This window comes from Pantherophis guttatus, chromosome 2 (assembly GCF_059756535.1).
Source record: "Pantherophis guttatus breed Tessera chromosome 2, ASM5975653v1, whole genome shotgun sequence".
Lineage (NCBI taxonomy): Eukaryota > Metazoa > Chordata > Lepidosauria > Squamata > Colubridae > Pantherophis > Pantherophis guttatus.
This window is the reverse complement of record NC_142064.1, coordinates 249,238,632-249,264,270: the sequence shown is the minus strand read 5'-3', so window position 1 is coordinate 249,264,270 and position 25,639 is coordinate 249,238,632. Positions and strand designations below refer to the sequence as shown.

Below are 25,639 nucleotides of genomic sequence, written 5' to 3'. Positions count from 1 at the left end.
GGGGGAACAAATCAGTGGTGGGTTGCCCCCGCTTTGGACCAGTTCACAAGAACCGGTATTAAAACCGGCGGGAGGCTCCGCTCACCCACCCAAGATGTCATCATAGGCAATCTGCACATGCACAGAAGCGCGATTCCATTGCGAACCGTTAGTAAAGGTAAGTAGAACCCACCCCTGGAACAAATGCAGTACTCAACTAAACGAAAACCAAAATAATGATAGAAAATACTTAAATATCCAACAGTGATTACATTTGAACCGAACCTGGGCCACATGAGATTATATTATCTAGTCTTTCCTCCTTATCCACACAACAGTAATTCAAAGGCTGCATTGAAAATTTTTATTACAGCAGCATTTAGAGTTTGAGATGCAGGAAAAAAACAGCATCTCTGAAAAGACAACAGACTAGCAAATCACTTCTCTGTTGTGACCAGGAAAACCTCATGGTCATCACTATGCTCTTACCAGGAGCTGAGGTCACCTCGAAGGAGATGTTCTATTTGCCTTTGCTATACTGTAGGTAACAAAAAAAACCAAAAAGTGTTTTGTGCCAGAGGTGAGATGGGCATAATAGCTGCATCAGGAAACTTGTGCCTCCACTGGGACAAATCTATTCTCCATCTGTTCAGCAGAATAGATAGCCTAACAGATAACTCAGTGACACCCCAATCTATCGACCAATTGGACTTACGACCAATTCACATTTGCGACCATTGCAGCATCCCCATGGTCACGTGATCAAAATTTGGCCACATGGCAACTGATTCATATTTATGACAGTTGCTTTTTCCCCAGGTTGCTGTTCTGTATCTAACAAGAGGTGGTAATCTTTTGTGATCTTTGGACAAGCAAAGCTGATGGGGATGCCGGATTCCTTTTACAACTGTGTTACTAACTTAACAACAGCAGTGATCATTTTAACCCTTGCAGCAAGAAAGGTCGTAAAATGGGGCAAAACTCACTTAACAGCTGTCTTGCTTTAGAAACAGACATTTTGGGCTCAATTGCGGTTGTAAGCCGAGGACTGCCTGTAATGACACAAATTACTTCCATCCCTGCAATTCCGTTCTCATTCAATGGACACCCTTGAATAAGCCTTCCTGACCCACCATCAGAATAAGGTCTCCATGTTTGTTTGTTTGTTTTGCAAAAAGTTTTTTTATTTTTTTCCAAACATACAGATTACATCCTTTCGGAACAGAGCTTTGATCCAGTCATCACTTTGTTCAGTTTTTAACAAAATCTTTAACAAAATTTTATCTATTCTATTTTGCCATAGCACTTATTTCTAAATCTTAGATCACATATACAACTAATACCATCTTAGAAAAAAAATCAACACATATTTACTTAATCAAAACAATAACCCTTCTATTAACCCACCTTAAGTCTTAATTCAATTAATAACTCATAATGCAACCATTCTTACCCTAGATCCTCACTATTGATAATACAATTCAAACATATTTATGTTTCATTAGGCTCATTAAGTCTTTATTCCATTATTACTTTATCAAATTTAAATCTTTATCTTTTTAATTTTAGAAATATAGCAATTTAACATTTAAACATAGTTCTTAGTTCAAATAATGCTCTTTAACACAATTTCCCAATTATCCTAAATTCTATCTATCAAGGTCTCCATGTTTGTTGATCCCTGAGTTTTTGTTTTCACAGCCTGTGCTTGTTCCCCTGAGGGCTCGGTCTCCAAAATCTGTGACTCAGTCAGTGGGCAATGCCGATGCCAGCAGGGTATCGTGGGACGCCAGTGTGAACAGTGTCCACTAGACCAGTGGGGCTTCCCTCACTGCCGTCCTTGTCACTGTAACGGGCACGCAGAGAAATGTGATTCACACACCGGAGCCTGTCAAGAATGCCGAGATTATACAGCAGGCCGCCATTGTGAAAGGTGAGTATGGCAGACCAATGGAAAGTTAAGAGTAAGGCCCCACCCACTTCATTAAGCCATGGTAGAAATGTTGCGCTGAGAACTATTGATTAAGCATTTTCAATGAATAAAATGTTTTGAGAGATGTATCTATTTATGCTGGAAAGGATTAATGATCAAAGATACAAGTGGTATTCTTCCCCCATCTTGTTCTCAGCCTCGAAGCAATCTAAAAGAGCCTTTCATTTATTCTCCCCTAAGAATGGCATTATTCTTACTCCGTAGATACCAATCTTCAGGGGAAGAGCTGAGCTGAGCTTGCAGAGTTATTTTAGGAAGAACCTGTGTGACATCTATGAACCGGTCAATAAGGAGATGATAGATAAATTGCGTAACTAAATAAACAATTGCTGGCATAGAAAGTTTAGCAGAAAGTAGGTTACCTATGAGTTTGAGGAGGGAAATGTTAAGAAGGAATATGTTGGAGGGTGCTGTAGAGTGCAATATTAACTTGTAGAGTTATAGAAATTATGAATTAAAAGACACTTATAGGTCATCCAGTCTAACCCTTACTCAGGGCTGGAATCCAGTAATTAATGTCCATCAAGTAGCAATAGAGCATCTATTTCAGACCTGAAGTGACACTTGCCAAGAATCTGATTTTAGATCGCATGATCAAAATGGGGATGCTTAACCTTAGATTGGCTACTGTTGACCTCACCCCTTTCCTAAGAGGTCTGTAAGGGGCTTGCATAAAACCACCAGCATGCCTACCATCCCTGTCCTAATGTTCCTTTTAATTATATTCATTTTATGTATTCAATTCATGCTTATATATATTATTTAATACGTACTTGACAAAATAAATAAATAAATAAAATAAAATAAATAAATAAAATGCTACAAAGGTTGTAATTGTGAAAAACAGTCATGTCACTTTTTTCAGTGTCGTTATAACTTTGAACGGACACTAAATGAACTGTTGTAAGTTGAGGACTACCTGTATTTGATAAGACCATCTTCTTCATTGGACATTATAATGTTGGTAGTGCTTCACAGAATCTGCTGCAGCAGGTTTGATATAATATCGATTTAAGTGCCCATTCTGGACAATACTACCATATTTTTCAGAGTATAAGACGCACCGGAGTATAAGACACACTTACCTTTTTTGGTGAGGAAAAGAAGAAAAAGAAATCTGCCTCTGCCTCTGAGCAATTTTGCCTTTGCAGCAAACAGCAGACAGCCTGCTTTACTTTCATTTTCGTTTTCAGCATACCTTGATTAGCACAAGGGAAAAAAAAATCTGCTCCAGCAATTTACCTCTTTGCAGCAAGCAGCAGAGCCTTGCAAAACAGCTGAGAGCAAATCAGCTGAGAGTCGGGAAGCCGATCCAATCAACTTGTGCTAATTAGGCTGTGCTGAAGCTGAAAGGAGCTGTTTTTTCTTGCTATTTGCTTGCAAGGGGGTAACTGCTGCGAGGCAGAGGCCAAAGGGTGAGGGCCAGTGGGTGGATGGGGCTACATTTGGTGTATAAGACACACCTAAATTTTCACCCCCTTTTAGGGGGGAAAAAGTGCATCTTATACTCTGAAAAATATGGTAATTTGTGAAAAATAACCTTGAAAAGGTCGTGATAATTTCAGATGCTGATCATTTCTTGGACTTTTGCTTCACTTGCAGGTGCCTGGATGGATACTATGGAGACCCAGTCCTGGGATCAGGGCAACAGTGTCGGCCGTGTCCCTGTCCTGGATATCCAGGTTCTCGGCACTATCACGGCATTTCGTGCCAGGCTGACAGAGACACAAATCAGATCGTTTGCTTGTGTGCTCCTGGCTACACAGGTAAGGTATACAGGTAATTCTCACTTAACGACCAGTTGCTTAGTGACAGTTCAGAGTTAAAGCAGACCTCCACAGCTACTTATGATCCCATTTCAAAGTTCCAACAGTCATGTGATCACATTTCATAACTGACTTGTGTTTACGGCCATTTGTGATGTCCCGTGATCACATGACTCTAATTTTCTGTAGGTTTTTTTGCTGTCTTGGGCATTTATTTCTGGCAACAAAAAAAAAGCCCATTGGAGAACCGGAATTTGTTTAACAACTATGGCATTCGCTTAACAATCATTGCAAAAGAGGTCATAAAATCAGGTTCCTAACAGCTACCATGACTTATATCTGTAATTAACAGACTCAATTATGGTTGCAAGTCGAGGACTACCTGTATCCTGGGTCAAGGAAGGTGTATGATTGCTGCAATAATTTAAGTTTCAGAATTCTGTGATGTTCCATCCTTTGCAAGGCCACCTTCTCCAGTATCCCTTTGAAGCATTATCGGACTCTTGCCACAGTTATGCTAAGTTGGCCTGCCCAACATGTGACTCACCAAAAGAATACAGTCAGAAGATACTTGAGACCCCCACTCCCATGTCTTTTGCAGACCGATGCAGGGAGCAGGATTGTGCAGTCTTAAGATTTGCAATCACTTGATTTATCTCCTGCTAATTTTCCCTCCCTTCCATGCACATACAGACATACAGTACACACCAATGGTGGAATTCAAATTTTTTTACTACCGGTTCTGTGGGCATGGCTTGGTGGGCGTGGCAGGGGAAGTATACTGTAAAATCTCCATTCCCCCCCACTCCAGGAGAAGGATACTATAAAATCTCCATTCCCTCCGCACTCCAGTGGAAGGATACTGTAAAATCTCCATTCCCTTCCCATTCCAGGGGAAGGATACTGCAAAATCCCCATTTCTTCCTGATCAGCTGGGACTCGGGAGGCAGAGAATAGATGGGGACAGGGCCAGTCAGAGGTAGTATTTACCGGTTCTCCGAACTACTCAAAATTTCCACTACCGGTTCTCCAGAACTGGTCAGAACCTGCTGAATAGCACCTCTGGTACATACCCAACTGGGACAGTGAATGTAATTATTTACAGAATAACAGAGTTGGAAGGGGCCTTGGAGGTCTTCTAGTCCAACCCCCTGCTTAGGCAGGAAACCCTACACCACTTCAGACAAATGGTTATCCAATATCTGACTTTGGACACCAGAAATCCTATGAATCCAAATTTCCTCCACCAACTTCAACCCAATCCCTTCTCCCAATTTCTCAGAAATTCAGTAGTATTGGCTGATTGTAAAGTAGCGGAAGGAAGAGGAAGGAGAAAGTTCCATTTAAAAAAAAAAAAATCTCATGGATAACTTGCTCTTTTTCTGGCAGGGCCACGATGTGATCGCTGTTCCCCTGGCTATTTTGGAAGCCCTGGGCAGGAAGGTGGTGCCTGCCGCCCTTGTCAGTGTAACAATAACATTGACCCCAGTGACCCCGAGGCCTGTGACCCACATACTGGTCAGTGTCTACATTGCCTTTACAACACTGGTGGACCCCACTGTGCCGAATGTCAGCCTGGCTACTACGGCAATGCCTTTCAACGGAGCTGCCGACGTGAGTGAAATAGCAATAGCATTCGGATTTATATACCGCTTCACAGTGCTTTTACAGCCCTCTCTAAGCGGTTTACAGAGTCAGCATATTTCCCCCAACAATCTGGGTCCACATTTTACCCACCTCACAAGGATGGGAGGCTGAGTCAACCTTGAGCCAGTCAGGATTGAACTCCTGAAGTCGGCAGACTTTAGTACCTGCAAAACTGGTACTACATTCTAACCACTGCGCCACCAGAGCTCTTGATTGAGCCAGCTTGAATGATAGGCAGAAATTCATGGGGGAATGAGAAGAGGCTTTTGGGTGGTCTCCTTGAAGTTCTGAGATTATGATAAGTTTTTATTTCATTTCATTTAGAATAGAATAGAATAACAGAGTTGGAAGGGGCCTTGGAAGTCTTCTATTCCAACCCCCTGCCCAGGCAGGAAACCCTACACCACTTCAGACAAATGGTTATCCAACGTCTTCTTAAAAATTTCTAGTGTTGGAGCATGCACAACTTCTGCAGGCAACTTGTTCCACTGATTAATTGTTCTAACTGTCAGGAAATTTCTCCTTAGTTCTAAGTTGCTTCTCTCCTTGATTAGTTTCCACCCATTGCTTCTTGTCCTACCCTCAGGTGCTTTGGAGAACAGTTTGACTCCCTCTTCTTTGTGGCAGCCCCTGAGATATTGGAACACTGCTATCATGTCTCCCTTTCTCTCCCTTTCTCTCTTTCTTTTCTTCTGGAAGCTCAGTATGGTGCGTGGGGGAATTATTTCATCCTCCCAGCGGCAATCTGATAAAGTAGATTGGGTTGAGAGAATATAGAACAGCGGTCCCCAGCTTGGCTCGGTGCAGCGGGGGAGGGGCTGTGAGTGGCAGGTGCACGTGCCCTCTGCTCACATGAATGCAGCTTCGTGTGCAAGCGGTGGGCACTTGCCCGCGAAGCTCCACTCAAATGAGTGGAGGATGCTTAGGCTCGTATGCAAAGCTCCATTCGTGCAAGTGGAGCTTTGCACGTGAGCGCAAGCACCCTCCACTCACACAAGCGGAGCTTCGCACATGTGCGCTTGCCTGCCACTCGCGCGATTGGAGCTTTGTGAGTGCATGCCTATCCATTGCTTGCGTAACCCAATTTGAAACAGGCCATAGATCGGTAGTGGGCTGCGGCCCGGGGATTGGGGATTGTTCTGCCCCAGCTACGGACACCAAAGAATGCAGCACACACAAAGTCTGTTCAAACCTTAATTTACTGAATAAACCAGTCTTTTACAACAACGGCTGTTAATTAATTGCATTAACAGCCCCCAAGAATTCAAAAAATAATAACTGAAAACTTACTATGGTTGGCAGAATGCCCAGAAGCAATTTGCAGGAAGCTGATAAGATAAGCAAGACAAGACACGAAGGTATGTAAACTAAGTTGTTCCCTGCAAATTGCTTCAGTCGGCATTCCTCCTTAAATAGGCTAAGGGAGTGGCCAATTAGCCCCAAGCCTTACTCTCAAGGAGACCTCCTCCTGAGGAGCCATTCCTGCCACTCCTGGCTCCTCCTCTTCATCCTCTTCATTTAAGGGAGCTTCTGGAGGTTCTGAAGGCCCTGGCTGAATCCCCACCTCTGGCACCACATCTTCTCCAGCCGCCTCATTGTCCGACTCGAGTGCCAGCTGCAATCCAATCCCTTGCTCAAGGCAGGAGACCTTACACCATCTTGGTCAAATGGTTGTCCTGTCTTTGTTTGAATTTATATTCAAAAATCACATTTTTGTCCTCCTGGTTTCTGACCGACATTTCAATTCTCATTCACACCAGTAATGCTGTGAACAATCATTGGGACTGGAGCCTATTTACACTGGTATCAGTGGGAGAAAATGTGGAGCCTTCTTTCATGTAGTTTCTGTATCTGAGTCAATATTGGCCCCTTTTCCCCATGTTGATTCGCATCCCAGCTTTCTTTCAACTTCACCCAATATTTTGTATTTTCCACTAATTTCAGCTGGATTCCTAGAAAACGAAGTAAACTGGTTTAGAAGTAGGGCAGCTAATCAGGGCTTATTTTCTCTGCTCCCGTCTCCCAACAACTCCAGAAGATCCCAGTGCTTTCCCACTCCTTCAAACAGCTCTTCTCTCTCCTTCCTCCCAAAATCACATATACGGTCTGCGCATTTATCCATCTGAATTAGTGCATGTATATTTGCCTGGTCATGTATGAAACATTCCTCCTGAACAGCTAATAGCTTAATCAATCCAGAGAAGCCTCAAAAATCTTCTGGGCCGGGATATCAATGGATGTGTGTATTAACCCAAATATCTTGGCACAGCTGCACACTGGCAAAATGGTGTTTGGGAGCTGTTCCCAAACTAGATTCAGGGGGTGGTGGAAAATGAGACCTCTAAAAAAAGACTTCAGTGAAAGATCCTATGTGATTCTTACAACTGCACCTGAAGCAAAAATCAATATATGCTTATGTATTCCTTCTGAAATTCTTAAATGCTACACATTCTGCCGTCTCGTGAATCACACCAGATCCCACAGGTGGGTGAAACAGAAATTCTGTTTGTGGATTCCAGAGAAATTCTTGGCAGGAAAAGCTGTGAGCCAGACAGGCAGGGAAGTTGTAACTTTACTGATGCTAATCCTTTACTTTTTCTCCCAGGCTGCACTTGTAATGAACAGGGCACTTTGCCCACCCACTGCTCCGAAGGCATCTGCCATTGCGATCAAACTACAGGCCATTGCCCCTGCCGTGCCAACGTGGTGGAAAAGAACTGCGACAGATGTGCCCAGAACTTCTGGGGTTTCGGCAGCGACTTAGGCTGCCAGCCATGTAACTGTGATCCGACCCATTCGTTGCGCGCAGACTGCAACATGGTGAGGACTAAGACTTTGGAAAGTTAACCCCAAATGAGAGGTGCTAAAACAGGCCCGCTGACTTTGGGGCTTCTGCTATATCACTGCCCTCATTCTAAATTGCTTCCCCCTCCCCCCCGTTTTTATTTTTACTCAGTTTACAGGGCAGTGCCACTGCCAGCCAGGTTTTGGAGGCCGCGTTTGTTCTCATTGCCAAGAAAACCACTGGGGCGACCCTGAAGATCAGTGCTTAGGTAAATATGAGCATCAAATGTAATCAGGCACTTTCTACCAACAGTACAATGCGCACACAAAACAGCAGATTGAAAACCCTATCAGTTTAAGAGTTGGATGTTTGGGAGCAGTGGTGAAATGTAAAATTTGTTACTACTGGTTCTGTGGGCATGGCTTGGTGGTGGTGATGAGTAATGTGACTGGGTGGGCGTGGCCAACTTTTTTTTTTTTTTTAACTTTTAAAAGCATTTTTTCTACAACTCCTTCGGCCGAAGAGATTGTAGAAAAAATGTTTTTAAAAGGCTCTGATGATCCCAGCTGAGTTGCCTGATCGCCAGAGGCTTTTGTTTTCTTTTAAAAGCATTTTTTTTTTTTTTTGCTTTTAAAAGAAAAAAAAAGGCTCTGACGATCAGGCAACTCAGCTGAGTTCGTCAGAGCTTTTTAAAAACATTTTTCTACAATCTCTTCGGCCGAAGAAAAAAATGCTTTTAAAAGTAAAAAAAAAAAAAAGCCTCTGATGATCGTGCAGCTCAGCTGGGCATGGTGGGATGGGCAGGGATTTTCGCTACCGGTTCTCCGAACCACCCGCCATCATTGCTACAGGATTGGGGATCTGGTCCGAACCGGGAGCATTTCACCCGTTTGGGAGGTTGTTCTCAGGGAAATAAGTTCAGAATTGTACCAGATTGTAAACCAGCTTTCCCCAATTTGGCATATTAGATGTCTCCTGCCATCATTCTCATTAGAATCAAAAACTCTTAAATTCTAATCAAAGCTAGAAAATGGAACTATCTCCATACAAATGAAAATGTGAAATGTCACATACAATGGTAGGCTTATAATGAGGGAGCAGAATATATTAGTTTTATGACATTTCAGGTTGCTTGTTTATGCCCCCACATTTTGGTATCCGTGCTTGATTTTCTTTATTGTGTTATTTATTTATATTAAATAAACATTGATCTTAAATGTTGCATTCACAATTTTTTTTAAAAAATTGAAGCTGCACACTTGGGGAAGATACCAAATTGGTATCTTGCTCTAACCTCCATCTCCTATCAAACCTATTCTATAATTTAGTAAAGGTAAAGGTTCCCCTCGCACATATGTGCTAATCATTCCTGACTCTAGGGGGCAGTGTGCTCATCTCTGTTTCAAAGCCGAAGAAACAGGGCTGTCCGAAGACGTCTCCGTGGTCATGGGGCCGGCATGACTAAACGCCAAAGGCGCACGGAACGCTGTTACCTTCCCACCAAAGGTGGTCCCTATTTTTCTACTTGCATTTTTTATGTGATTTCGAACTGCCAGGTTGGGCAGAAGCTGGGACAAATAATGGGAGCTCACGCTGTTACGCTGTTACACGGCAGTAGGGATTCGAACCGCTGAACTACCGACCTTTCGCTCGACAAGCTCAGTGTCTCACTGAGCCACCGCGTCCCTATAATTTAGTAGTGGATCCAAAATATAAAAAAATAATATTAACAATTATATACGATGACCCTTCCTTCCTTCCTTTCTTTTCTTATTTCCTTCCTTCCTTCCTTAATTTTTCTTTCCCTTTCTTTCTTTCTCTGTCTCTCTCTCTTATTAGCTTATTAACTTTTCTTGGATATGACCTCTGTCTTTACCCTCTGCAGCTTGTAAATGTGACCCTATCGGCTCTGAGAGTCCGCAGTGTGACCGTCTCACTGGACATTGTTTATGCCGCGGCGGCTTTACGGGGAGAAACTGTAACCAGTGCCAACGTGGTTTCCAGAAGAATTTTCCCCACTGTTCTCCCTGCCATAAGTGCTTTGGCCAGTGGGATCTCGTGCTAAACCAGTTCAATGAGCAGCTGCAAAGGCTGCAGGACAGAGTGCGGGCCCTGAAGGAAGGCGGCCCAATACCTGAAGCCAGCAACAGCCGTCTGCGCAGCCTGGAGAGCAGCTTGGCTTGGGTGGAGCAGCTTCTGATGGATGGAAAGAGTCTGAGTGGTTCTGTGCTGCAGCAGCTCAACAACCTCCTAGCAGATACAAGGTAGGAGAAATAGGTATGCCAATAGGCAGGAGGTGGGGAGAACAGGTAGGAGAAACGGAGATATGGTCTCTTGTTTGTTTTCTGTGCATGACACACACTCTGCTTTTTGATGATGATGATCATTATCATCATCAGCTGCTGAAAGTAGAATAGAATAGAGTAGAGTAGAGTAGAGTAGAATAGAATAGAATAGAATAGAATAGAATAGAATAGAATAGAATAGAATAGAATAGAATTTTTTATTGGCCAAGTGTGATTGGACACACAAGGAATTTGTCTTGGTGCATACGCTCTCGGTGTACATAAAAGAACAGATACATTTATCAAGAATCATAAGGTACAACACTTAATGATAGTCATAGGGTACAAATAAGCAATCAGGAAACAATATCAATATAAATCATAAGGATGCCAGCAACAAAATTACAGTCATACGGTCATAAGTGGGAGGAGATGGATGATGTTGAAGTAATACATAAGACCATCATAAGTCAATTCTCAGTCAGTTACCGTCAATTCTCTGTACAGTTCTAAAGCTGCAGACTTTGCCTAGAATTCACTAAAATGATCTTAAGCGTTATAATTGTTGGAAGAAATGTCCATCTGGGTTCAGTTCCAAGTAGGGAGAAAAACACTGGAAACATGGAGACTACTTGGAAAGTTGGTTTAATGGTGGATAGGACCACATGGGGTTTTTGGGTCCTGGGCAAAAAACAAAAAAATCACATGTGGTGGAGAGAGGCATATATTTATACCCCCTGTTGGGCTTTGAATTTGAGCTTGCATTCTGATTGGTTGTTAGACTCCCATGGGGCCATGCAGGGGTAACTTTGTAGGTTGTCTTTTGAGTCCCAGGCCTGGTTGAATCTTGCTGGGTGATGATGTAATGAAGAGGGTTTGGGGCAATTCCTATTATGGCTGAGGGCTAATCCTACCTTTGTTGGATCTCGTGAGAGCTATTAAGAGTGAGTCTGCTTCCTGCCTAAAAAACATGTTTCTCCATTTCTCATCTAGGGAGGTGTAATATTCTGCCCTTTTAATACTTCCTAGAATATTTCATTTTTCTAGGCAAGGGGTGGGTGTTAACTTCCTACACTTCCTATTACTTTACTATTTTTTGCCTAGAAGTCTGTTCTGACAGTGACTTCTAGGCCAAAAAAATCATGTTAGGTAAAAAAACTACAAATGCCAGATTCACTTAATGACCATCTAATTCACTTAACGACTGTGATTATTCACTTAACGATCATGACATAAAAGGTCGTAAAATTGGGTGCAGTTCACTTAATGATTGCCTTAGCTACTGACATTCCAATCCCAATTGTGTCAAGGAAGAAGGAAGTGACCTCAGATTAGTGAACAAAGCCCAGGCAAGGTGGGAAAGGGACCCAAAGTAAATCCTTACTCTCTCTATCTGTTGCCTATGGCCCCCTGGTGGACAGTAGTTGAAAGAGGCACTGTTCAGGTAGTCCTCGATTTATGACCACAATTGAGCCCAAGTATGAGTCAGTTGCTTAAGTTTCCGCATTTTGATCATGTGACAATAGAGATACTGCAACGGTTGTAGGTATGAAAAACCGTCATTAGACACTTTTTTTTCCCAGTGCTGTTGTAAGTTTGAATGGTCATTAAACAAACTGTTATAAGTCAAGTGTTAAGGGTAAAACTTCCCTCTGCATAGTAGGCAACAGACCGGACAGCAAAGAGATACGTTGCTGGTTAAACACACAGATACTCACAGACTCTGAACGGTGAAAAAAAGCATTCTTTACTCTTAGTGAAAACACAAACTTGGTTTCTCAAAACTAAGGTTGCCAGGTGTCCACTATTTGAGCGGACAGTCCACTTTCTTCACATTATGTTCACTATTTCTTTTCACAAAATAGTGGACATTTTTTTTATTCAAAAGCTTTATGATTGTATATTTTTTAATATTTCTCAACGTTGTACTGAAATTAAAGAATTATTCCTTAAACACAAAGAATTGATCAAAGCTGCGCAGTCAAATAAAAAATACACACGACAGCAAAGTAAAATGTAATTTCATATTTTACATATTATTATAATATATTTGATGTTTTGAATTTTAAGTAAAGTTTTGAAGTGATTATTTTAATACGTGTTAAAATGTTTGTAAGAAAATATATAATTTAATTGTAATTTTTTTAAAAAAAATTTTACTACTTAACACACACACACACACACACCGGCTTGTCCGCTATTTTTTGGAAGCAGACCTGGCAACCCTACTCAAAACAATGATAACACGTCTTCGAATAATCACTCTCCAACACAAAACATAGTTTGCTTACAGTTCTCTTCAGTCACACACAGTCCCTCTTCAGGAGATCAATCATCAAATAGCAGGAGCAGGAGCTCCGGGGCTTCCTGTCTACTTTTACGGCTGCCTGATAATAGCACAGCCAATCATTCTTCTTATATCATTTAAAGTCACAAAATATAGTTTTTCTATATATTACCTACCCAACCATAGGATAAATATCCAACATCAAGGATTACCTGTACTTTGGACTGCACCTCTCACAGAAGCAACAATACGTACACACAGGGTCTTGAAAATTATATAGTTCATACCATTTTGGAACTTTACTTATAATGATAGTTCTAGGGCAGTGAGGGTTAACCTTTTTGCCGTTGCGTGCCAAAAGAGTGAGGCAGCGTGGGGGTGTCAAGCGTGTGCGTGCCCACACCCATAATTTAATGTGCCCCGCCCCCCCATGCATGCACATACGACCTCCCCCGTGCTCCCCCTGCTTTTGGCATGTGATGGCCCGGTGGGCCCTGTAGGCCTGTTTTTTGCCCTCCCCAGGCTCCAGAGGCTTTCTAGGAGCCTGGGGAGAGCGAAAATGGCCTTCCTCACCCTCCTGGCGGCCAGAAACGGCCCATTTCCCGATTTCTGGTAGGCCCGAAAGGCCTGAAAATCAGCTGGCTGGTGTACGCATGTATGCTGGAGCTGAGCTAGGGCAACGCTCACGTGCCCACAGATATGGCGCCACGTGCCACCTGTGGCACACGTGCCACAGGTTCACCATCACGGTTCTAGGGTTTATTTGAATGACTTTTTCAAAACCACAGAGATGTCTATCCTTTCCTTTGAAAAGTCTTCCTGAATTAAAGTTCTAAACCTTTAAAAGAGAGGAAGAGAATAATGGGGATAGGCATCACTGAATTATTTTCTTTCTGTATTTTCATTTATATCCACCCCTTGCTGCAAGTCCTCTGTCCTATTCATGTTTGTATAGTTTATGTGTGGCTAATTTCCATTGAGTGTCTTAAATTATGGCTTTCCTTGTTTTTCTTTTTTCAAATCTTCCTGAATTTGACTTTGAAGTTTTTCTTTTAAAGCAGAAGGATATCCCCCATGAGGGGAATACAGATCACTGAATTATTTTGCCTCTGCGTCTCATTTACAGCTAGTCCATGACTTAGAGCCATTCATTTAGTGACCATTCAAAGGTACAACAGCGCTGAAAAAAGTCACTTATGACCATTTGTCACATTTACAACTGTTGGATGCTTGGCAATTGGCATGTACAGTACTTATTTATTTATTTATTTATTATTATTTAAATTTCCATACCGCCCTTCTCCTTTCGGACTCACGGCAGTGAACAGCCAAAAATAAAACATTTGTACACAAAAGTTAAAATAGTTTTAAAATAATTAAATAAAGTTTGGCCCATAATTTAAAACATTCCAATTAAAATCAGTATCAATTTTAAAAACCAATATAAAATCAGGCCAGCCCGGCTAACTGAAAGAAATAGGTTTTAAGGGCCCGACGAAAAGTCTGGAGGTCTGGGATCACTCGTATCTCTGGGGGTAGATTGTTCCAGAGGGTAGGCGCCATCACAGAGAAGGCTCTCCCCCTGGGGGTCGCCAGCCGACATTGTCTGGCTGACGGCACCCTGAGGAGGCCCTCTCTGTGAGAGCGAACTGGCCGGTGGGAGGCAATTGGTGGCAGAAGGCGGTCCCATAAGTACCCCGGCCCTAAGCCATGGAGCGCTTTAAAGGTGATCATCAACACCTTGAAGCGCACCCGGAAGTCCACCGGAAGCCAATGCAGCTCGCGCAGGAGAGGAGTCACATGGGAGCGCTCCATCGCTCCCATAATCCCCCGCGCGGCCGCATTCTGCACCAGTTGGAGCCTCCAGGTGCACCCCAAGGGGAGCCCCATGTAGAGAGCGTTACTTATGACAGTTGCAGTATCCCAGGGTCAGGTGATCATTTTTTTGCAACCTCCTGACAAGCAATGTCAATGGGGAAGACAGATTCACTTAATAACCATGTTGCAAACTTAACAACTGCAATGATTCATGTAATTACTGGGGCAAGGAAGATCGTAAAATGAGGGCAAACCTCACCTAAAAACTGTCTCACTTAGCAACAGAAATTTTGGGCTCTATTATTGTCGTAAGTCGAGGACCACCTGTATATCCTATCTTTATTGCAAGGAATGTCTTGGCCAAAAAGCATATGGCGGAGTGGGACCTGTGCCATTATGTTACCCTCCTTTTCTTAGGGCAGACATGGATAAGCTGTGGGACTACCTGCAAGATACAGATTCGTGCCTGGATAGCACTGAATGGAAAGTCACAGAGCAGAGGGGCCACCTCAATGCGTTGAATGAAGAAGTAGACGAACTGAACCAGACTGTCAACTACCTTAGAAGTCAGCTGGGAAAGATGGTAAACGGCAGCTTCAGTGGTAAGGAACCCAGTTTTGGTCACCACGATGTAAAAAAGATGTCGAGACTCTAGAAAGAGTGCAGAGAAGAGCAACAAAGATGATTAGGGGACTGGAGGCTAAAACATATAAAGAACAATTGCTGGAACTGGGTATGTCTAGTCTGATGAAAAGAAGGACTAGGGGAGACATGATAGCAGTGTTCCAATATCTCAGGGGCTGCCACAAAGAAGAAGGAGTTGAACAATTTCCCCAAGCACCCGAGGGTAGGACAAGAAGCAATGGGTGGAAACTAATCAAGGAGAGAAGCAACTTAGAACTAAGGAGAAATTTCCTGACAGTTAGAACAATGAATCAGTGGAACAACTTGCCTCCAGAACTTGTGAATGCTCCAACACTGGAAGTTTTTATGAAGAGATTGGACAACCATTTCTCGGAAGTGATATAGGGTTTCCTGCCTAAGCAGGGGGTTGGACTAGAAAACCTCCAAGGTCCCTTTTAACTCTGTTATTCTGTTCTAATTGTAGTTGCCATGTTACGTAAAAGGAGCATCCATACAACTCATGTTCCTTTCTTGATTAAACCCTGTTTTTCCTCTGCCGGCAGAGTCTTTCCGTAGCATCGTGGAGTACTTCCAGCAGTCAGAACAGGCTATGAGGCAGGCCAATGCCTCCGTTCGAGGGCGTCAAAGTCCCGTGGTCCAAGCCAAACATACCCGGCAGGTCACTGTTGAGCTGTTGAGACAAAGAGGAAATGATTTTGGCAAGAGGGCAGCTGCTCGCCAAAGGACTCTGAATAATATCCAACGAAAAGTCGATGCCCTCAGCCTAAACAGGATCAACCAGAAAGTAAGTTCCGTAAGAGGGAAGGAGTAGCAGTGGGAGAAGCTGAGAGGAGTTTGCTCGGAGATAGAAATAGTAGCCCTGCCCAAACCGCCTGCTGGTTAGACTACAGATGGACCAAAGTGCCAGTTCTGGTTCTGCAAGTTTGCCAGTTCTAAAAAGTTTGGGGTTTTTTTTCCAATTCCTGATTTTTGCAAGCCAGCCAGGTTTACTAGGTTGAATTTGAGAACTTTTCTATAAGAATGGTCACTTAAACATGTATGGTTTTGATGCGATCTCCAATCATGTACATTTTTCTTTGCAATGGTGTCTAATACACACAATTTTTAAAATATTCCCTGTCAGGCCCCAAGAACCAAGAACGACATAGGGAGAAGCTTCTGAGTAGTTTCCTTTATTGTTCTTCACCTATAGACAGAATCTTGCCAGACTAAAGCAACTATCTACATAGCTACAGCTACATATAAGTTATACTCTGAGAACTGCTAGTTTTAACTCTCTTCCTGCTGAGCAAACTTTCCAAGCTCTGTTCCTCTTTGCCCTCTGGAAAGCAGTCCTCGCCCCTGGGAATCCATATTACATTCCACCGCATTCCCTAATGTAATAGATGTTTACGCATGGCAATTTGTATTTTGTTGAGATTTTTCCCTCATATGTTATTTTTAATAGAAATTACATTGCAGAATTTGGGAAAAAAATGCCAAATTTAGGTTCATGCATATTGGTTAAACAAACAAGCAAAAATAGACAATTTTGCAGTCAAATGCACATTGAATTCATATCCCTTTCCTGCTCCTTGTTCCTGAGTCCAGCATTTTCATTCTTGGTCTATTGATGAGGTCCACTGTTCACCGGAGATTTCTTTTCGCTGGATAATCTTGGTTTGTTGTCTTGTTCTAGATCTGCGGAGGTTCTGGAGAAGAGGCCTGTGAAGACGCTCCTTGTGGAGGAGCTTCCTGTAAGGACAGTTCAGGCCAAAGGCACTGTGGAGGCCCTGAGTGTACTGGAGCTCTTCCTGTGTCCACCAAAGCCCTACATTCTGCCCAGAATCTCTCACAACGGCTGGAGACTACAGCAAGTCAGCTGGTCACCATTGTTAACAAGGTACAATGCCAGGCTAACTGTATGGAAGCATCCTGTGAAGAGATGCTGTTAAATTGTAGATCACATTTCTTAGTTGATTTAATGTATGTATCGGGTTGGCATTCTACTGGTTCGGACTGGTTCGGGAGACCCGGTAGCTCCGACAATCAGCTGGGAGCGAACCGGTTCACCTTGACATTCAGATGGGCCCACCCGCCCGTCCGTGCTACTTTCAGACCTTTATCTTCTCAGCTGATTCGCGCGGTAGAGCAGATTGCTGCGCAAATCAGCTGTGTAACTCCTCCAAAGAAACTGGGAAGTGAAGATTCCTTGAAAGTGCACGCCCAGCACACGCAAATTGCACGAACACCGAACTGGTTGTTAAACAGGGAGGATCCTATCACTGGTATGTATGTATGTATGTATGTATGTATGTATGTATGTATGTACGTACATATGTGCTTTTGTCAGGTGTAAGGAACCAGGATGACCTAGGGAGCTGATCAGAATGGTGTGCTTATTTCTACTTGCCTATTGATAGGAATCTTGCCAGACTAATTTATTTTATTTATTTATTAAATTTGTTTGCCACGCATATCGCCATGAGGTGATTCTGCATTCACAACAGAAACTACTACAGAAGCAATGGGAGGGCCTGCTTTCCGCAGCTTTCTCCCCATCAACTGATTCAAGGCTAGTCAACATTTTTAGTCCTCCCCTGGACTCGGATTCTAACACACTTTTACACCAGATTATTATTTAAAAAGAAAAAAGAAAGAAAGGAACTAAAAGCCTTATAAAAACAATATGCAGTAATGTATAACCGTATGTGTGCCTTTAAATGGTACTATTTTGCAGACGATATTAAGCCTGATTTGCTAAGTATTCTGACTTATTGTGTTGAGCAGCTGATTCACACATGCTGATTAATGATTTCTGGTTAACTCCTCCTGTCCCCAGGAATGGCTTAAAAAAAAGTGTGTTAAGTGAGTTTTGCCCCCTTTTATGACCTTTCTTGCCACAACTCTTAACTGAATGGCTGCAATTGATGAGCTAATAACATGGTTGTTAAGGGAATCTGGCTTCCCCATTGATTTTGCTTGTCAAAAGGTTGCAAAGCCTGTTCACGTGATTTTGGGGCACACCAATGGTCATAAGTATGAACCAATTGCCAAGCATCTGAATTTTGATCGCATGACCCCGAGGGCGCTGCAAAGGTTGCAACTGTGAAAAATGGTCAGGTCACTTTTTTTCAGCCCTGTTGTAACTTTGAATGGTCACTAAATGAACTGTTGTAAGTCGAGGACTACCTGTAAATAAGCATTCTTCCTTAAAAGTCAGGGTACTGTTCCTGTTGTGAACAGTTCCAATGTTAAGTCACAAAAGTGTCCAAAAAAAATAAAAAAATAAAATCAAATAAATAAATATAAATCAAATAAATAAATAAATAAAACCCACTACAGTAAAGTGCACAGGTTGAATTGAAAAAAAAATCAAGATAGTATTTACCATTGTTCAAACAAAGCCCACCCTACATGCATTACATCAGGGATGCCAAACTAGATTTCATTGCGGGCCACATCAGGGTTGTGTTTGACCTCATGGGGTGGGCATGGCCAGCTTGACATCATTCGGGTCGGGGGCGCCCGTGGTGCCAACAAAAATTGGCTCCCGAGTTTTGTTTTTGGCTGCGGCGGCAACCCTCTGCCAGCAAAAATGGAGCTCAGGAGGTCCATGCGCAGCCCTCGTGAGCTCTGTTTTGCTGGCAGAGGTGCCAGGGCTGTTTTCAGGATGGCTCTGCAGGCCAGATCTAAGCACCCCGTGGACCGCATCTGAACCGCGGGCCTTGAGTTTCACACCCCTGCATTACATGGTCACGGCATCATTTTTTTGATCCCCCTACTAGATGCCCCTGAGAAATACTAAGCTGAAGCTTCCATTCTAGGTACAAGAAGTCCAGAACCTGGCACAGGATGCCAGGAATCATGCTCAGGACATCTTGGACAATGCTCAAGGAGCTCGGAATCAGGTGGAGAAGTCCACAGCCAAGCTGAGAGAATTCATCCAGAAGATAAAAGACTTCCTAGCAGGTACCAGAGCATTGCTCACACCAAACCTGAAATAAAGTATGTCTAAAAGTAAATGTATTCTCCTGCTGCCTTAATAAAATGTAAATCCCACCTTCGTAGAATCATAGGGTTAGGAGAAATATTGGAGATCTTCTAATCTAATCCCCAGCCCAGAGCAGGAATCCTCATGCTCTCCCCAGACACATGGCTATCCAACCTTCCATTCAGTGGTGGGTTTCAAATTTTTTACTACCGGTTCTGTGGGTGTGGCTTGGTGGGCATGGCTTGGGAAGGATACTGTAAAATCTCCATTCCCACCCTACTCCAGGGGAAGGTTACTGCAAAATCCCCATTTCCTCCTGATCAGCTGAGACTCAGGTGGCAGAGAATAGATGGGGGCGGGGCCAGTCAGAATTTTTACTACCGGTTCTCCGAACTACTCAAAATTTCCGCTACTGGTTCTCCAGAACTGGTTAGAACCTGCTGAAACCCATCTCTGCTTCCATTCCCCATTATCCTGTCAGAGCTGAAGAAGCTTCTTGGATGAGAAGTGAAATGTTTTCAAAAGAAAAAAACCCAAGAAAGTCCAGTTGCCTCCTGATAAAGCACCTTTGGGACAACCATGACCTGGATCAGGGGTCTCCAACCTTGGCAACTTTAAGACTCGTGGATTTCAACTCCCAGAATTCCTCAGCCAGCTTCCTCAGCCTGGCTGAGGAATTCTGGGAGTTGAAGTCCACAAGTTTTCAAGTTGCCAAGGTTGGAGACCCCTCACCTGGATGATTGAGAATATCTACAGATTTATGGCTATCCAACCTTTACTTGAAAACTTCCGGGGATGAAGCTCCCATGATTCTAGGGACTCTCACGCTCAAGAAATTAGTAACAGTAACAAAGTTGGAAGGGACCTTGGAGGTCATCTAGTCCAACCCCCTGCTCACGCAGGAGACCAGTACTAGGGATTCGAACCGCCAAACTGCCAACCTTTCTGATCGACAAGCTCACTTGTCTTAGCCTCTGAGCCACCTAGTCAGGCTAATGAGGATTTGTGGGGGCTAAAAATTCCTCATTTTGAGTTTGGATCTCCCTCTGTAAAGCTTCCACCCATTCTTGCCCTACGCAGGAAGGAGAATAAGGATCTTAGTAATGGAAGTGTGTCCTGACAATGTTCATATTGTAATAATTGGTTTTGGGGGAGGGGGCTAGGCTGGTGACTGGGAAGCTGGATGGACAGTTTGCAGGGTAGGAGGACATTAAAGGCCTGTGCTTTTGCTCCCTAGAGGAAGGTGCCGATCCAGAGAGCATTGAGCTGGTGGCCCAACAGGTCCTGAACATTCCCCAGCCCATCAGCCAAAGTGAGATCGACAGTCTGATTAAGGAGATCTGGGACAGAATTGGCCAGCTTAACAGAGTGGATGTTATCCTGAACTGTACAGTGCAAAACCTAACCCTTGCTAGGGATTTGCTGACGAAAGCAGAACAGGCCAGGTAAGTGTCTCTGGCAGGAACAAAACCAACCCATTTTATTCATTCAATTTTTCGGTAAGGAAATCACAATGTTACATATTTTGCAGGATCAGGTCATTTAGTCGGGATCCAAGCTTAAGGGCCAACGAGAGCATGTGACCTTGGGTAGGATGGGTCCCTCTCATCTTTTATTATCCCCTTCTGAAGTTCAAAGGTTAGCACGGGACCCGTGCTGTGATTCGCTATGTTGTGAGGATGCAGCCCTCACCTTAGCATATTGCAGGGGTATCAAACTCAAGGACCGCAGCTGATAAGTTACTAACCCAGTTGTTAAGTGAATCTGGCTTCCTCGCTGACTTTGCTCGTGAGAAGGTCACATGACCTCGGGACACAGCAACGATCCCAGTTGCCGAGCATCAGAATTTTGATCACATGATTGTGGGGATGCTGCATAGGTCGTAACTGTGAAAAAGAGTCATAAGTCACATTTTCAGTGCCGTGGTAACCTTGAACGGTCACTAAATGTTGCCACTTTGAACGGCTGTAAGTTGAGGACTACCTGTAGATATCTCTGTAGTACCCACCTTCCTGCCCATGCTCTCTAGTGGTACCCGCTGGTCTCCCTGCATTCAAGGAGCGCCTTCCTGCCCTCCCCCAGCCCCTCACCAGCCAACCCACATTCAGTTCTACTCAGCCGTAGCTCCTCACCCACGAGCCTGCTTTTTTTTTTTTTTTTAATTTGATTTATATGCCGCCCTTCTCCGGAGACTCAGGGCGGCTTACAATGCGTTAAGCAATAGCCTTCATCCTTTTGTATATTTATACAAAGTCAGCTTATTGCCCCCACAAACTGGGTCCTCATTTCACCTACCTTTGAAAGGATGGAAGGCTGAGTCAACCTTGAGCCTTGGAGAGATTCGAACCAGCAGAAATTGCAGGCAGCTGTGTTAATAACAGGGTGCACTAAACCCCTGTACTATCAAGGCTTTGCCTAGGACTCTGGTCATGTAGTTTGTTTTCTCTTAACAAGCTGCATGGTTTTTGGTTATGATAGCAACTGGGACTGTTGGGATTGCTATCGCCTAAATGATGTGGTTACATATCATCGTGGTTTATAACTGCATTGCTTAGCAACAGAAATTCCACTCCAGATGGCTGTCGTAACCTGTGGACTACCTATACTTTCGTCCCCAAAGCTTAATATGCAATAACGGTTACCCTTGGTGAAATGTGATGAAGTTCTTTTGTTTTGTTGTGCTTCTTCTCCACAGGAAAAAAGCAGAAGGTGTACAGGAAACGGTGGCAGAAACATCTGGAGCACTGGACAGTGCCAAGAACAAAGTGAAGGCAGCTGAGCAGGCCCTGAAAAAGACAAAAGAAGCCATCCAGAGTGTGGAAGGCAAAGTCAAACAGGTGAAGTGCAGAAGTTTCTAATTTTTGGGAAGGAAGGGAGTTGTGAGGTAATCAAGACCCTGGATAGCTTTTCAGATATTCTGTGGTGACGCAGTGGTTAGAATGCAGTACTGCAGGCTACCTCTGCTGACTGCCGGCTGACTGCAATTTGGCAGATCGAATCTCACCAGGTTCAAGGTTGACTCAGCCTTCCATCCTTCAGAGGTGGGTGAAACGAGGACCCAGATTGTTGGGGGCAATAGGCTGACTCTGTAAAACCGCTTACAGAGGACTGTAAAAGCACCGTGAAGTGGTATAGTCTAAGGGCTATTTCAGTGGACAGTTCCGGAGTATTTTCTGTATCTGCCCTTTCATTCTGCCCTTCCATGATTCTGGAGGTAAGACTCAAATTCAGCTCCTCCTGTTTTCAGGGCTGCGTGCATGCCATTTTCTTGTCAACAAAGAATCAATCTGCTGCCTTCTCTTGGGACTTGTATTTGTATTCCCAAATTAATTTATAGCCCTGGTATTTTCTTGACATCTCCCATCCAGGGATTAACCAGATCCAAACCACTTTTGGACTCTCGTTCAGTGGCGATAAGTGCAACCTTTGAGAAACCTGAAAGACAGGAATGTCCCGGAAAAACTCTTTATCTAAGTGGTCTCTAGGAGTTGAAAACAACTTGATGGCCACATAATGAATGAACCAATCCTCTTTTGCTTTTCAGCATCACCCAAGACTGGCATTTAAGAAAATGCCCTTTAATGTCACTCCAAAGCTGAAAATGTCATGGATATTTCCTGAGGGCAAAAGCTCTTTGATGCAGGTAGTCCTCGACTTACGACCACAATTGAGCCCCAAACATTTCTGTTATTAAATGAGACATTTGTTAAGTGAGTTTTGCCCCATTTTACCACCTTTCTTGCCACAGTTGTTAAGTGAATCACTGCACTTGATAAAGTTAGTAACCCGGTTGTTAAGTGAATCCGGCTTTCCCCCCTTGACTTTGCTCGTCAGGAGGTTGCAAAGTGTGATCACGTGACCTTGGGACACCGCAGCCGTCATACATGTGAATCAGTCGCCAAGCATCTGAAATTTGATCACGTGAATCATGGGGAGGCTTCAAAAATCGCAAATGGGAATGGACCAGTTTGAATGGTCACTCAATGAACTGTTGTAAATCGAGGACTACCTGTATTAAGCCAGTGGATTATGATTCTATGAAGCTTTGGGTACCTAATAGCAATGTTCTTCAACCTTGGCCACTTGAAAATGAGTGGATTTCCAATCCCAGAATTCCCCAGCCAGCACACATCTTAACGTTATCAGGGTTGAGAGGCAGTGCCTAATAGTACCAAGCTCACTGAAGGAGTTACACTTCCCTCTCTTAAGTATCCGTCATTGTTTGCAAGATCACTTCACCATATATCAGCACCCTTTTGAAAGGCCTCTGGTTAATGCATTAAATATAGCTTATCTCATCCTCACAGTATCCCCTGCTTTATCTGACTTCTTCTAGTCCATTTTTAAATGATCTTGGCGTCAGTCTGCATACAGAATGTCAACCAATCTAGTCTTAACCTGAATATAATATGTATTGTACATGCCCCCAACATTATGGAATTACCATTGATGCATGAGAGATGTATTTGTGATACCAAATTGGTAATGCTAAAATGTCACATATACACACATAAATATAAATTTAGACTTTTATGGTGCCACAAAACAGTCACTTCTGCTTCAAAATCAGAGGTGAGTTTCAGCAGGTTCTGACAAGTTCTGGAGAACCAGTAGCAGAAATTTTGAGTAGTTCGGAGAACCGGTAGTAAAAATTCTGACTGGCCCCGTCCCCATCTAATCTCTGCCTCCCGAGTCCAAAGTGATCGGGAGGAAATAGGGATTTTGCAGTATCCGTCCCCTGGAGTCGGGTGGGAATGGAGATTTTACAGTATCCTTCCCATGCCACGCCCACCAAGCCACGCCCACCAAGCCACACCCACAGAACCAGTAGTAAAAAATTTTGAAACCCACCACTGTACAAAATCCTATCATGGCTATTATGAAATGGTCCCAGTAATCCATAATCAGTACCATCTGTCAAATATATACCGATCTTGCCAGTTTATTTTACGATATAATTAAAATAAGCAAAATGGTATAGCACTAAAACTTCAGACTGAGGGGTTGTTTATGAGATGGAAATGAGAAGGTTACTTTTCTGATTATGGAAGATTTTAAAAAATTCTCTGGCATCTTATTATTCTTAAACATCAGAAGGCAGATTTAGCAGCAAAATAGATACAGCTAATCCCTGACTAGTGACCGTTTCAAAGTTACGACGGGCCTGCCTTGGGGCTACATATGACTCAGATTTGAAGTTCTGATGGTTGCCCTCATCATCGTCACATGATCAAGTTTGAGGTCCTTGGGCAACATGGTCACTTTTACAGTCATTTGCAGCCTCCCACAATCATGTAACAGCATTTTATGATGGTTTTGCTGAAAATTGGCACTTAGATCTGTTCGGCAAAGCTGTGACCCCTGCAAAAAACAATTTTATGACCAACACAACTTATGACTATAATTGTGGCCTCAAAGACTATAGAGATTCTGAGTCATACAGGTCATGGTTGTCCCAAAGGTGCTTTTTCAGGAGACAACTGTACTTTCTTGTTTTTTCTTTTGAAGATGTTTTGCTTCTCATCCAAGAAGCTTCTTCAGCTCTGACAGGGCAGTGGGGAATGGAAGGATTTCTATTCCTTGCAGACAGCTGGTAAATCTGCATCCTTTTAGAGCAAGGGTGTCAAACTCACGGCATCATGGCGGTGTCACGTGACGTATCGGAACTTTTTCCCCCCTTCTCTAAACTGGGCGTGGCCAGCGCGTGACGCATCTGGCCCGTGGGCCGGGAGTTTGACAGGCCTGTTTTAGAGGGTCGCTGAAGCACGTGGAGGTATATCTGTGTCCTCAGGGTCACCTGAGTAGTGCTCCTGGTTCCTGTAGTCTGCAATTTTTTTCTTCTGGAAATCCATTCCTACTTTCACACCATTCAAAGGGTGTTCATCCCAAATTGTATAGCTAAAAGTCTATAGAGATTCTCAGTCAACCAGGTCACGGTGAGAAGCGAAAAGTCTTCAAAAGAAAAAAAAAAAAACAAGAAAGTCCAGTTGCCTCCTGAAAAAGCATTTTTGGGACAATTCTGGCCTCAGTTAAGATCGTAAGTCAAGGATTACCTGTGCATCCTTTACGATTATCATTTTATTGCCCTATATATTATACAGTATCTTTCTCTAATTTATTGCAGCAATCATTTTCTTCTATGCAATTTTTCTTATCTACAACTTCATCCTTCCAGCAAGCATTCTTTTTCATATTTCATATTAATGTAATTCCACAAACCCCCTGTCGTCTGCAGCTTAATTCTTATCATTCTGTTCCACATCACTTCCAAATCCCCTTTCCTTACACTCATTTTCTATTAATCCTGGCTCCTCCTGTATTAGGAGATTAATCTATCTTCTAATGATGTTTCATGTGAGGCTCATGCTTTCTCTTGCAGTTAGTATACTTTTCATTTCTTTCACTTCCTTCCTTTCTTCCAAAATGATTTTTCTCTGATCCACTCATGACATCTCACATTC

At 43.2% G+C, this 25,639-nt stretch overlaps 1 protein-coding gene across 6 annotated transcripts in view; it reads left to right on the top strand.

Moving 5' to 3' along the window:
* LOC117673969 (laminin subunit beta-1-like) overlaps nt 1-25,639 on the top strand; it is a 96,336-nt gene that overhangs the window by 60,657 nt on the left and 10,040 nt on the right. For all 6 annotated transcript variants that reach the window (XR_015731693.1, XR_015731692.1, XR_004593629.3 and 3 more), the window contains exons 21-32: nt 1,681-1,912; nt 3,575-3,738; nt 5,128-5,352; nt 7,991-8,205; nt 8,342-8,438; nt 10,056-10,434; nt 14,978-15,162; nt 15,748-15,989; nt 16,884-17,087; nt 19,012-19,156; nt 20,416-20,623; nt 21,874-22,015. Coding sequence is in view for 3 of the 6 variants with exons in the window: in XM_034431718.3 (XP_034287609.3) it covers nt 1,681-1,912; nt 3,575-3,738; nt 5,128-5,352; nt 7,991-8,205; nt 8,342-8,438; nt 10,056-10,434; nt 14,978-15,162; nt 15,748-15,989; nt 16,884-17,087; nt 19,012-19,156; nt 20,416-20,623; nt 21,874-22,015 (2,438 nt within the window). In the remaining 3 variants the exon portion in view is untranslated. The remainder of the gene's footprint in view (nt 1-1,680; nt 1,913-3,574; nt 3,739-5,127; nt 5,353-7,990; nt 8,206-8,341; nt 8,439-10,055; nt 10,435-14,977; nt 15,163-15,747; nt 15,990-16,883; nt 17,088-19,011; nt 19,157-20,415; nt 20,624-21,873; nt 22,016-25,639) is intronic.